The sequence below is a fragment of the Ambystoma mexicanum genome, chromosome 9 (assembly GCF_040938575.1).
Source record: "Ambystoma mexicanum isolate Mex_15411 chromosome 9, UKY_AmexF1_1, whole genome shotgun sequence".
Lineage (NCBI taxonomy): Eukaryota > Metazoa > Chordata > Amphibia > Caudata > Ambystomatidae > Ambystoma > Ambystoma mexicanum.
Window position 1 is genome coordinate 1,495,649,617 of NC_090931.1, and position 11,064 is coordinate 1,495,660,680.

Genomic DNA, 11,064 nt, shown 5'->3' on the forward strand with positions numbered 1-11,064 from the left:
TGGCTTCAAGATCAACACCAACTCTGAAGAAAGCAGGTACGTCCCATCCACGTGACGCCCTTCTTGACATTTCGAGACGCTGTTCACCCAGTCCGGAAATGGAGGAATTTCAGGACCTACGCAGTGAAGTACAGGCTCTCTGCTGGGAACTGACTACCATCAGGCAGGAAAATGCCAGTCTACGTCAATAGTGGTGCAAGGAGCCGGCACCTCTACTTCCGGACAAAATACCATGGCACATACTGCACCTCTGAAATTCGACCGGGATCCGAGACATGTTTGGGAATTCTGCAACCACTGCAGGATTCATTTTTTGTTTCGCCCCACTGATTTCATCCAGGATAAAGTGAAGATTGGTTACATTTTGGGGAATATGACCGGCAGTGCTTTGGCTTGGGCAGCCCCATTGGTGTCCTCAAAGAACGCTATTCTGGAGGACTTCCCGCTTTTGCAAAAGCCTTTTTGGATGTCTTCAAGTCTCCCAACTCGGCAGCCATAGCCCAGACCCAGCTACTGGAGATTAAGCAGGGAAGCATCGACATAACTGCTTATAGAAGTCGTTTCTGCCAACTGGACACGGAATCCTTATGGTCTGAAGTCACGGGAAGACCCTATTCACACATAATTTGATGGATGAATTTAAGGACGAGCTGTTGCACATCCCTGAACCGTATATCACATACAGGGGTAGCCACCTGACGATAATTAATGCATATTTTTAATGCTATGTGCCATTATTCAAAACACAAGGGGATTAGTTGGTGTTTACAAAGGTCACCACTATTCTGAACTTGTGTCAAAGTCTAAAGGATCCCAACAGGGAAAGAAGTTCAATGCATATTCATTCGTACATGTAGACACAAAATTTGTACATGGTGTAAGTTTATTACAACAAATATATTCACCAGGGTTTAATCAAGGTAAAAGAATTGGATGCTTACAAGAGTAATCGAGTTACATTTTCTAGGAACAAAAAGCCCTAAAAAAAAAAAAAAACCTTCTGCAGCGAAAAGTTTACAGAAGTATAGGTCGTTCATAGATATATATATTCCATCAAGACATCACATTAGTTGTAAACTGATGAGTATAAATGCAAAATAGAAAAAACAAACAATTAAATACAAAAGAAAACATAAAATTAATTTACAAAAAGTTAAGTGCAGTAAAATATGGTGATAGACTGTAGTAAAGCAAGAACATGTCTAATGGGCACTTTTCTTTAGTGCAAGCGCAAGCATGTAGAAAAGGTGCTTGTCCTTATATAATCAGGGCAAAACCTATATGTATCTGGATATTAGTCTATTGGCTATAGGTGACCAATCCTAAATTCTTTTGAAGCCTGCTCGGCTCGCTTTTTAACTTTTTTACTTTTCACTCACCTTTAACACTTTTACACAACTCGTACCAACCTTCTGCCCTCCAGGTCTTCCTTCCTCCCTTCCCTTTTCTTTCCCCCCCCCTGTCTTGTTGTCCTTTGCCATCATCATGGAGCACATACTTAGCTTCTCAGAAGATCAAACTAATGAAATCATTGGAGGCCCATCACTCTTTAATATGCCGGGAGCACTACTGTTAACGACATCCACAGCATCGGGAGATGAACTCTTAAAGCTCAAAAAGAAGTGCTTCAGAACGGAGGTGCATGGTCACTTTTTAAGAGAATACCTTAGGGCTAACCTAGTACCATTAGGGTTAACAGTCCGTAATGAGCCTGCACTCTTCCTCGAGGACCATGAATATATGCTTGGCTTTAGTCATATTGCCACCAAATGCAGCCGCGACCTGATGGTTTTGACTATCACCACAGCACAACGAATCCATCGCAAAATTCAAAAAGAACTGGAAAATGAAGAAAAGAAATTTCTGGAAAACACTGCATTAGATAATGCCCGAGACAAACTCAAGGACATAAACAAGATAATGGACCAATTCATGGCAGATACCCTAGAAAAAAAGCACAAAAAACTGGCAAAGGACATGCAAGTATTCAGAATAGAAAAAGTCTATCCACATCTGCCGCCTTTTTTAGGACAAGGGGGCCCCCGGAACGCCTTCTGGGGGCCCCCCCAAATGCAAATGGCAATGTTCGGTTATCCACCTTGGCAGCGACCGAGAGGACAGCGCCGCAACTGATGTCGGTAACAAACCTTGACACATTACCAGTTTTCAATTTATCGGGTGAGCATCTCACCAAAGAAGAACTTACAGTGCTGACAAAAGGCCTTTCGTACGTCCCTACTAATCAGACGGACTGGTCTGGTTTAGAGAATGAATTACAGCACTTTTTCAGATCCATCAGACTCAAGGCCTTCTTTTCAGACGCTGATCAGAGACAGGAACCAGAGGACACGGGACTTAGACCCAAGTCCAACTTCTGCCCCAGTGATAACGAGACAGAACCAGGCCTGATCACCTTTGAGAAATGTGTCAGACAAGAGATTGCTAAACTCCAAAGATCACAGACATCAATTAGACACAATCTCACCAACGCTGAACGCAAGGCCCTCAAACAAGTTTCCACAAAGAACAACATTGTGATCAAACCCGCAGATAAGGGAGGCGGTATTGTGATACAAAACATCACACAATACAAGGAAATGGTCTTGTCCCTACTGGATGACAGAACAAACTATAAAGTGTTAAACAAGGATCCCACACCTGTCATTAAACAAGAAATCATGCTCTGTACCAGATTTGCCCTGGAACACGAATGGATTACCGACAAAGAGGAGCCATTCCTCCAATACCTCTGAGGAGAGAACGCCAGCTTTTTATGCACTCCCCAAATTCCATAAAAATGCTACACAGCCTCCAGGGAGACCTATTGTGTCAGGTTGCGGTTCAATACTTGAACCCCTTTGTAAATTAATTGATTTTTTCTTGAAACCTTTATGCCAACTTACTCCTACGTACCTCACAGACACCATGTCCACTATCAACATATTTGAGAAAATACCTTTTGATAACATGACAGACATTTTGGTTACACTGGATATAAAAGCCCTTTATACCAGTATTCCACAACCAGCAGCTCTCAACTGTATTCAACACCATCTTACCCACCATATGGAACAGGAAAGAGTCCCGGTTAATTTCATTTTGGAACTTTTGGAAATAGCCCTGACCAAGAATGTCTTTCTGTTTGATGACAGCTTCTATCTTCAAACTTCTGGCACGGCCATGGGGGCTGCATTTGCTCCGAATTTGGCTATCATTTTCATGGCTGAATTTGAATCCCTCCATGTACAAAACCATCACAACCCTTTTTGGAACAATATCACCAACTGGTTCCGCTATATTGACGATATAATTTTCAACTGGAAAGGATCTACCCCTGCACTTAGTGATTTTCATGCTTGGCTCAACACCCGTTCCACTGATTTAGAGTTCACCATCAACAGCAGTAGGTCGGCTATCAACTTCCTGGACCTAACCATCAAGGCTGAAGAGGGCAAGCTTACCTGTACCCTCTACAGAAAGGAAACCGATAGAAACTCGATACTCCACTACCGTAGCAACCATCCTCAAAGCCTGAAAACAAATCTCCCGTTTAGTCCGTTTTTACGGCTGCGACGTAACTGCTCCGACACTTACAACTATCGCCTCCATGCTGAAATCCTTGAATCCAAATTATTAGCTCAAGGGTATCCCAAGAAATTGCTTAATTAGATCCACAGAAACACACCCCTTCCTCCAGGGAGCTTTACCAGAGGGCTTTGGTACCTCCTTCCCTTTGTTTCTAAACCCGCATTCATGCATTCATGCCGTCGGGTGGTCTGGCTGTCTTTCTAGCACCTGATACAGGTCTGGCTGTCTTTCTAGCACCTGATACATTCTGGCCTGTCTTTCCCAGACTCCAGAGGCATAGTTTTATGTTCATGTTCTGGCTAATCATTCTCAGACTCCCCTGCCATATGTCTTAGTTCACTGTTCTGGTTTGTTTTCCCTGACTCCCGAGGCATGTTCTCTGTTCTGGCTTGTTTTCCCAGACTCCCGAGAAATAGTTTTATGTTCAACGTTCTGGGCTGTCGTTCCCAAACTCCCAAGACATGTTTTTGTTATCACTGTTCTGGGATACCTGCTCTTTGACCCAGATCCCTGAGGCACAGTCTTCAAGTCACTGTACTGGACTGTTTCTCCCAGGCTGCTGACACAGGAATGTACAGTCATTTGTCTCATTGCATCCTAAAAGAGGCACTATGTTAACAAATGTTTTATTATCTCTAACACGTTTGCATCTTTACACACCTGCAAATCTGTATTTTCTTTTCCATATTTTGCCTTGAACCACAAATCTCTCTAGTCTCTAATTGATGTAATCTTAATTTTATAAGAAATCTTTTTCATTCATTGTGAAAAAATAGACAGGCAAATTTAACAAGCAGTGGTGTAAAGCTTTAGACTCTGGCCTTGCAATTTCCCCTGGGGCTTGAGAGGTGTTCTGAGATCTCCCTGCTCATCCACTCTCTTCAGAGCGTCCAGGTCTGAACAGGCCTCGACCTGGTTTCGCCCATCTTCCTCTGTGTTTGCTCAACCTTTTTTTCAAGCAGTTCTCCTTCCAGTGTTTCTCGCTCCAGGAATCTCCCTGTATTAAGGAAGCATTAACAGGCACATCTGCTTCCCCTGGGATTCAACCTCCTTCCAGTGTTTCTCGCTCCAGGAATCTCCCCTGTGTGTTAAGGAAGCATTAACAGGCACATCTGCTTCCTCTGGGATTCTCCCTCCTTCCAGTGTTTCTCGCCCCAGGAATCTCCCCTGTGTGTTAAGGAAGCATTTACAGGCACATCTGCTTCCTCTGGGATTCTCCCTCCTTCCAGTGTTTCTCGCTCCAGGAATCTCCCCTGGTGTTAAGGAAGCATTAACGGGCACATCTGCTTCCTCTGGGATTCTCCCTCCTTCCAGTGTTTCTCGCCCCAGGAATCTCCCCTGTGTGTTAAGGAAGCATTTACAGGCACATCTGCTTCCCCAGGGATTCTGCCTCCTTCCAGTGTTTCTCGCTCCAGGAATCTCCCCTGGTGTTAAGGAAGCATTAACGGGCACATCTGCTTCCTCTGGGATTCTCCCTCCTTCCAGTGTTTCTCGCCCCAGGAATCTCCCCTGTGTGTTAAGGAAGCATTTACAGGCACATCTGCTTCCCCAGGGATTCTGCCTCCTTCCAGTGTTTCTCGCTCCAGGAATCTCCCCTGGTGTCAAGGAAGCATTAACGGGCACATCTGCTTCCTCTGGGATTCTCCCTCCTTCCAGTGTTTCTCGCCCCAGGAATCTCCCCTGTGTGTTAAGGAAGCATTTACAGGCACATCTGCTTCCCCAGGGATTCTGCCTCCTTCCAGTGTTTCTCGCTCCAGGAATCTCCCATGTGTGTTAAGGAAGCATTAACGGGCACATCTGCTTCCTCTGGGATTCTCCCTCCTTCCAGTGTTTCTCGCTCCAGGAATCGCCCCTGTGTGTTAAGGAAGCATTAACGGGCACATCTGCTTCCTCTGGGATTCTCCCTCCTTCTGCACATTCCAGCCCACCCCTCTTTAACTGCCAACTTTACAAAATTGACTAATCTACTCCAACGTCAGAATCTTTTCTGGGGCCCTGACCATAGCTATTCTACATTTGTGGGTGTGTTCGTCTTTCTACAGCCGTTTTGGATTCATCTCTTTGCAATGGATTATTAATTAGACCCACCTCACAGGAGTATGTTGTTTGCGCAGGTCAGAGAGTTCATCTGAGTTTCTCTGATACAATATGTGGATATGTAGTGAGTTCCAAGCATCTTCTCAGAATTGTTTCCGTTTCTTTTCTTTTTCTTTTTCTCTTGTTGTCTGTTCCATTTGCTCTTCTTTGGCCTTGGGAACACATGTTATAATTCCTATCAAATAGCGCTGTACGAAACACGTATTGGTCTTAGTGGTCTTGTTTTAGTGTTTAGCTGCTAGAACAGTATTTGGTGAATAATACTAATGGTAACATGTTCTAGTTATATATAATGTATGAGATTATAAACACTGAAGGCGGAAGAGCAATCCTCAAGAATGTACTATTATTGGACTCTTATTATACAAGACTAGCTAGTGTGTCTTCTGTATTTCAATCCTTCAATGGACTAAGTATAGCACCGTGGGACATTGGTGCCCTTTGAGATAACACATGGACCAGCACTTGTGTAATATCTACTTGTGGTTTAATGCATTTAGCAGGATGTACACAGTTTAACACGAGAGGTAGCAGAGGGGAGACACACCATTATAAATAGCTGTGCTTTAAATAGCAATGGGAATTGTTCCCTTTCCCCAGTGCCATATCGTCTCACTGTAACATCACAGCAGAGGATTTTGGAATTCATTATCAATAGCTATGATGTCACGGGCAAGGTTTCCAGCATTTTCTCTACCTCCCCCGTGTCCTATAAGAACTGAGGGAAGTAGGAAAAGCCTAGCACCCCAGCTACATATAACAATAGCTTCCCTGACAGTGCAGGAGCCGTGATTCTGACTGTTTGTGAAAGCTTTGGCTCTGGTGCTGCCACCAGCCACACTGCATTTGACTATACAGGAGCTATGGTTCTGTTAGGGAAACATCATGGCGATGGTCAGGGGATATTTGTTGCTGGTGCACTTGTTTCTCATTAGGGGGTGGAAAACTTTATTTTAACTCTTGTATACCTTTCCCTCTTGCCTTCTCTTCCCACATCCTGCACAAATGGGCCCTGGGGACAGCTCATGGAGTGTGAAGACACTGGGACCATAAACATCATAACATGTGTGGGTAGCTATCAGTCATGGGTTTTATACCACCTTGGGGTACCTAAGGGCAGCATAAACCAAGCTCCACTTTCATTTTCTATCAGATTTCACTCAGAACATTAAGATTGAATATAGTCTCATAGTCAATAGCTTCTCATTGATTCACTTTTCCCCAATGAATTTCCTGTTTTAGAAAAATACTGCATCAAACAGTGAAAGTGCCCAGGTCTCATCTATTCATGTATGGAGGGCAAATACACCTAGATTTGTACGGAATATTGTACATGTAAGTCCGTGTATGAATCTCTCAATAAGTTATTCATTGTCTCTCTCCTGATTGGTGGAGGCTCACAAGTGTGGCTTCTCACAGGATCACACAGCGAGTTTGTGAGCCGCAGGTATAACAAGGATTAACAGCTCTGCACTCGATCTATTGTTTTTTCAGACTGTACGATGACATAAAATAATAAAGTGTCCCTCTGCTTTTTTCAACAGAGAATAAGCAGCCATCAAAGGATGCATGCCAAGGAGAAGTCCTACGTGTGCACGGAATGTGCTATGCACTTTAATTGGGCATCACACCTGAAAATACATCAGAGAAACCACACAGGGGAAGGACTATTCAAGTGCTCAGAATGTGAGAAAAGCTTCACTCTTAAGTCAGAGCTGTACAGCCATCAGAAGATCCCTACTGGGGGGAGACCTTACCAGTGTACAGAGTGTGAGAGAAGTTTCACTCAGAGATCACATCTGCAGAAGCATCAGAGGATCCATACCGGGGAGCGAACCTACCAGTGTACAGAGTGTGAGAAAAGCTACACTAGCTGCTATGAACTGCAGCAGCATCAGAAGATTCATACTGGGGTGAGACCCTACCAGTGTACAGAGTGTGAGAGAAGTTTCACTCAGAGATCACATCTGCAGAAGCATCAGAGGATACATACTGGGCTGCGACCCTACCAGTGTACAGAGTGTGAGAAAAGCTTCACTAGCAGCTATGTACTGCACGAGCATCAGAAGATTCATACTGCGGAGAGACCATACCAATGCCCAGAGTGTGTGAAAAACTTCACTCGGAGCTCAGATCTTATCAAGCATCAGAGGATCCATACTGGGGAGCGACCCTACCAGTGTACAGAGTGTGAGAGAAGTTTCACTCAGAGCTCACATCTGCACCTGCATCAGAAGATCCATACTGGGGACCGGCCATACCAATGCTCAGAGTGTGTGAAAAGCTACACTCGGAGCTCAGATCTTGTCAAGCATCAGAGGATCCATACTGGGGAGCGACCCTACCAGTGTACAGAGTGTGAGAGAAGTTTCACTCAGAGATCACATCTAAACCTGCATCAGAAAGTCCATACTGGGGAGAGACCCTACCAGTGCACACAGTGTGAGAAAAGCTTCACTGAGAGATCAAATCTGCACGTGCATCAGAAGATCCATTCTGGTGAGCGACCATACCAGTGCTCAGAGTGTGCGAAAAGCTTCACTCAGAGATCACATCTGCAGAATCATCAGAGGATCCATACTGGGGAGCGACCCTACCAGTGCTCAGAGTGTGAGAAAAGCTTCAGTGGCCCCTCAAACCTTCGAAACCATCAAACGATCCATACTGGATGGAAGCCCTATGTGTGCACAGAATGCAATAAAAGCTTCCGTGACCAAACAACTCTGAGGCGCCATCAAAGGATCCATTCTCCGGAGAAGCCCTACCAATGAACAGAGTGTAAGAAAACCTTTAGTGACCATTTAAGCCTAACATGCCATCTGAGAATCCATACAGGGTTGACGCCCTATCAATGCACAGAGTGCAAGAAAAGCTTCAATGACCTCTCAGCCCTGAGCAGTCTTTAAAGAATCCATACTGGGGTGAAGCCCAATGATATGATATGATAGTTCATTTAGATAGCTCCTATACACAATCAGGAACATCATTTCAACAAAATGCCAGGGGTAGCGGAAGTGACATCACATGACCCTTGACCTCTGATGACATCACAGGAAGTGATGTCATTTGAACCCCACCCGAAGTGACATCACGGCAAGCGATGGAGCACAACCTTTCACCTCTTGACAAAACAGGAAGTGGCATCACATAGCATTGTTTCTAAGTACACTACGAAAAATATGATTACGATAGCACTGTAAAGTGAAACACATTTCATACAAGAAAGGATCACTATATGTATCGTTAACATCAGCGCGTATAGGCCCATTTACCAAATTACTGTGAATGCAAGCAGCCGTCCAAGGCTAAACGATAATGATGTGTTATTATACAGCACTTACACTTAAGGGCTTCATATAGAACAAATATACATACAATATCAACCAACCTGTATTGGTACTCATTTATCAACCCCAGCAGGATGAAAGGCTGAGTTGACCTTGACCGGAACTGAACCTGCAACCTGCAGATCATATGCACATTGCAGCAGCGAGTGCTCAACCCACTTAGCTATCTTGACTGAGCTCTCTTGATGGCTATAGCTATCAGAAAACCAGCCACTCCAGAAACAAAGATCCACATGCTGCTGGTCACAGCTCAGGATCCTCAATAAAAAAAAATATATATATATTGTTCTTTTTTTTTTTAGGGGTAGCAAGGGAGACCTCAAGGGTCGCAGTTTGACCCCTGGCAACTCCTAAATGACGTCCCTGTACACAATATGTTTCAAAGCGCTTCAAGTCAAGGGAGGGAACAAGGGAAAATACAATGACATTCTTACAGGCCATGAACAGTAAAGATGTGAAATTAACTATTGTACTCGGCCTGACGACATTTCAGATAGTGCAAGACATAAGGAAGGGAGGGGTAGAGTGGGAAGGAAATGGAAACAGACAGGCAACTGCCACCCTAGGCCTGAAGACATTTCTGGTAGAGCCGGAGAAAACTACAAGGTGAGGGAGAGGGGTGCTGAAAGGGAGGGGAGGAATCATTCTTGGCCTGACGACATTTCAGATAGTGGTGGTGGGGGAGGGAACAACCAAAGGGAGGGCGTAGTAGACAGACGAGGTTGCTATCATACTAGGGCCAGGGACAATTCTGATAGGTTAAGTGCATAGAAGAGAGTAAGGGGAGGAGATGAAAAACGGACAAAGGGAGAGGAAAAGAGAACAGAGAGCAAATAGTCAAAAAGAGTGGAGAAGCAAGAGGGGAGAGCGGATACAATTGCAGAAGTCAGTAGTAACACATAATGTTGCAAGCCAGGATACAAGATGAAGATGGGAACAGCATGATTCAGGGCCACCATGAGTACAAGATGCAAGGAAATCCAGCATGAGAGTTCAGAAAGGGTGACGCACTGTGAATCAATGAAGTCCATAAAAGTCAAATCCAGCATTGGCCACAAGACAGTGATGGTGAAACCAGATTGTATCAGGACTGCAGGAGTAGGCTGTAGGGGAGGGTGAGTAGGGTAGAAGAATGAAGCAGAACAGGCAACACCTGTGTGCAAGAAGGGGGTGGGCACAAGGGAACATCACGAGGGGACCAGAGGGTGTGAGGATGGCCTGTGTGGACAGAGTGGTTAAACACATGCTGGTGCATGCTTACTTGCGGTCTGAGCAGGGGGTCGGGCCCTGGGTCCAAACAGGAATTGCCCTTTTCTTTGTCTGCCCTTCGCTTCGGATGCCCGGGCAAGAGACGCCTTTGATCTAAGAGTTAAGAGCAGGAAGGAAGAGGCAGGGCTAAGGAGGTGGGTGGTGCTTAGGCCAGGTGGCCTAGATCCACTTGCACCTGCTCCCCATACGCAAAGGAAAAGAGTCTGGAGGGCTCCTTAAGTAGGGAAAAAGGGCTGCAACCAGGAAGGCACCAGGTAGGGGGGGCTTAGGCCAGGTGACCTAGATCCACTTGCACCTGCTCCCCATCTCCCTGCCCATCTATCAATGTACAGACGGTAAGAAAAGCTTCAGTGACCCCTCAAACCTTCAGAACCATCAAATTATCCATACTGGATGGAAGCCCTATGGGTGCACAGAATGCAATGAAAGCTTCCGTGACCTATCAACTCTGATTTGCCATCAAAGTTTCCATACTGGGCAGAATGTGGTCATCTTTAATCGTTTATCAAGCCTAATGACTCATAAGAGATCCCACACAGGAGAGAATCCTTACCAGTGTGCAGGGTGTGAGAGAATCTGCACTTAGAACTCCCAACTGCAGACACATCAGAGATCCCATACAGGGTGGAAGCCCTGCCAATTTACAGAGTGTATGAAAAGCTCCAGTGACCCCACCCCCCACCGCCCCAACCTTCAGAACCATCAAAGTATACATACTGAGGAAAAGCCCTGTGTGTGCACAGAATGCAATTAAAGCTCTGGG

General features: G+C 45.1%; 1 protein-coding gene across 1 annotated transcript in view; it reads left to right on the forward strand.

Moving 5' to 3' along the window:
- LOC138489292 (zinc finger protein 850-like) overlaps positions 1-9,641 on the forward strand; it is a 310,550-nt gene extending 300,909 nt beyond the window's left edge. The window contains exon 4 of the mRNA XM_069616993.1: positions 7,463-9,641. Within this exon, the coding sequence (XP_069473094.1) occupies positions 7,463-8,456 (994 nt within the window). The 3' untranslated portion in view covers positions 8,457-9,641. The remainder of the gene's footprint in view (positions 1-7,462) is intronic.
- The last annotated feature ends 1,423 nt before the right edge of the window (positions 9,642-11,064 follow it).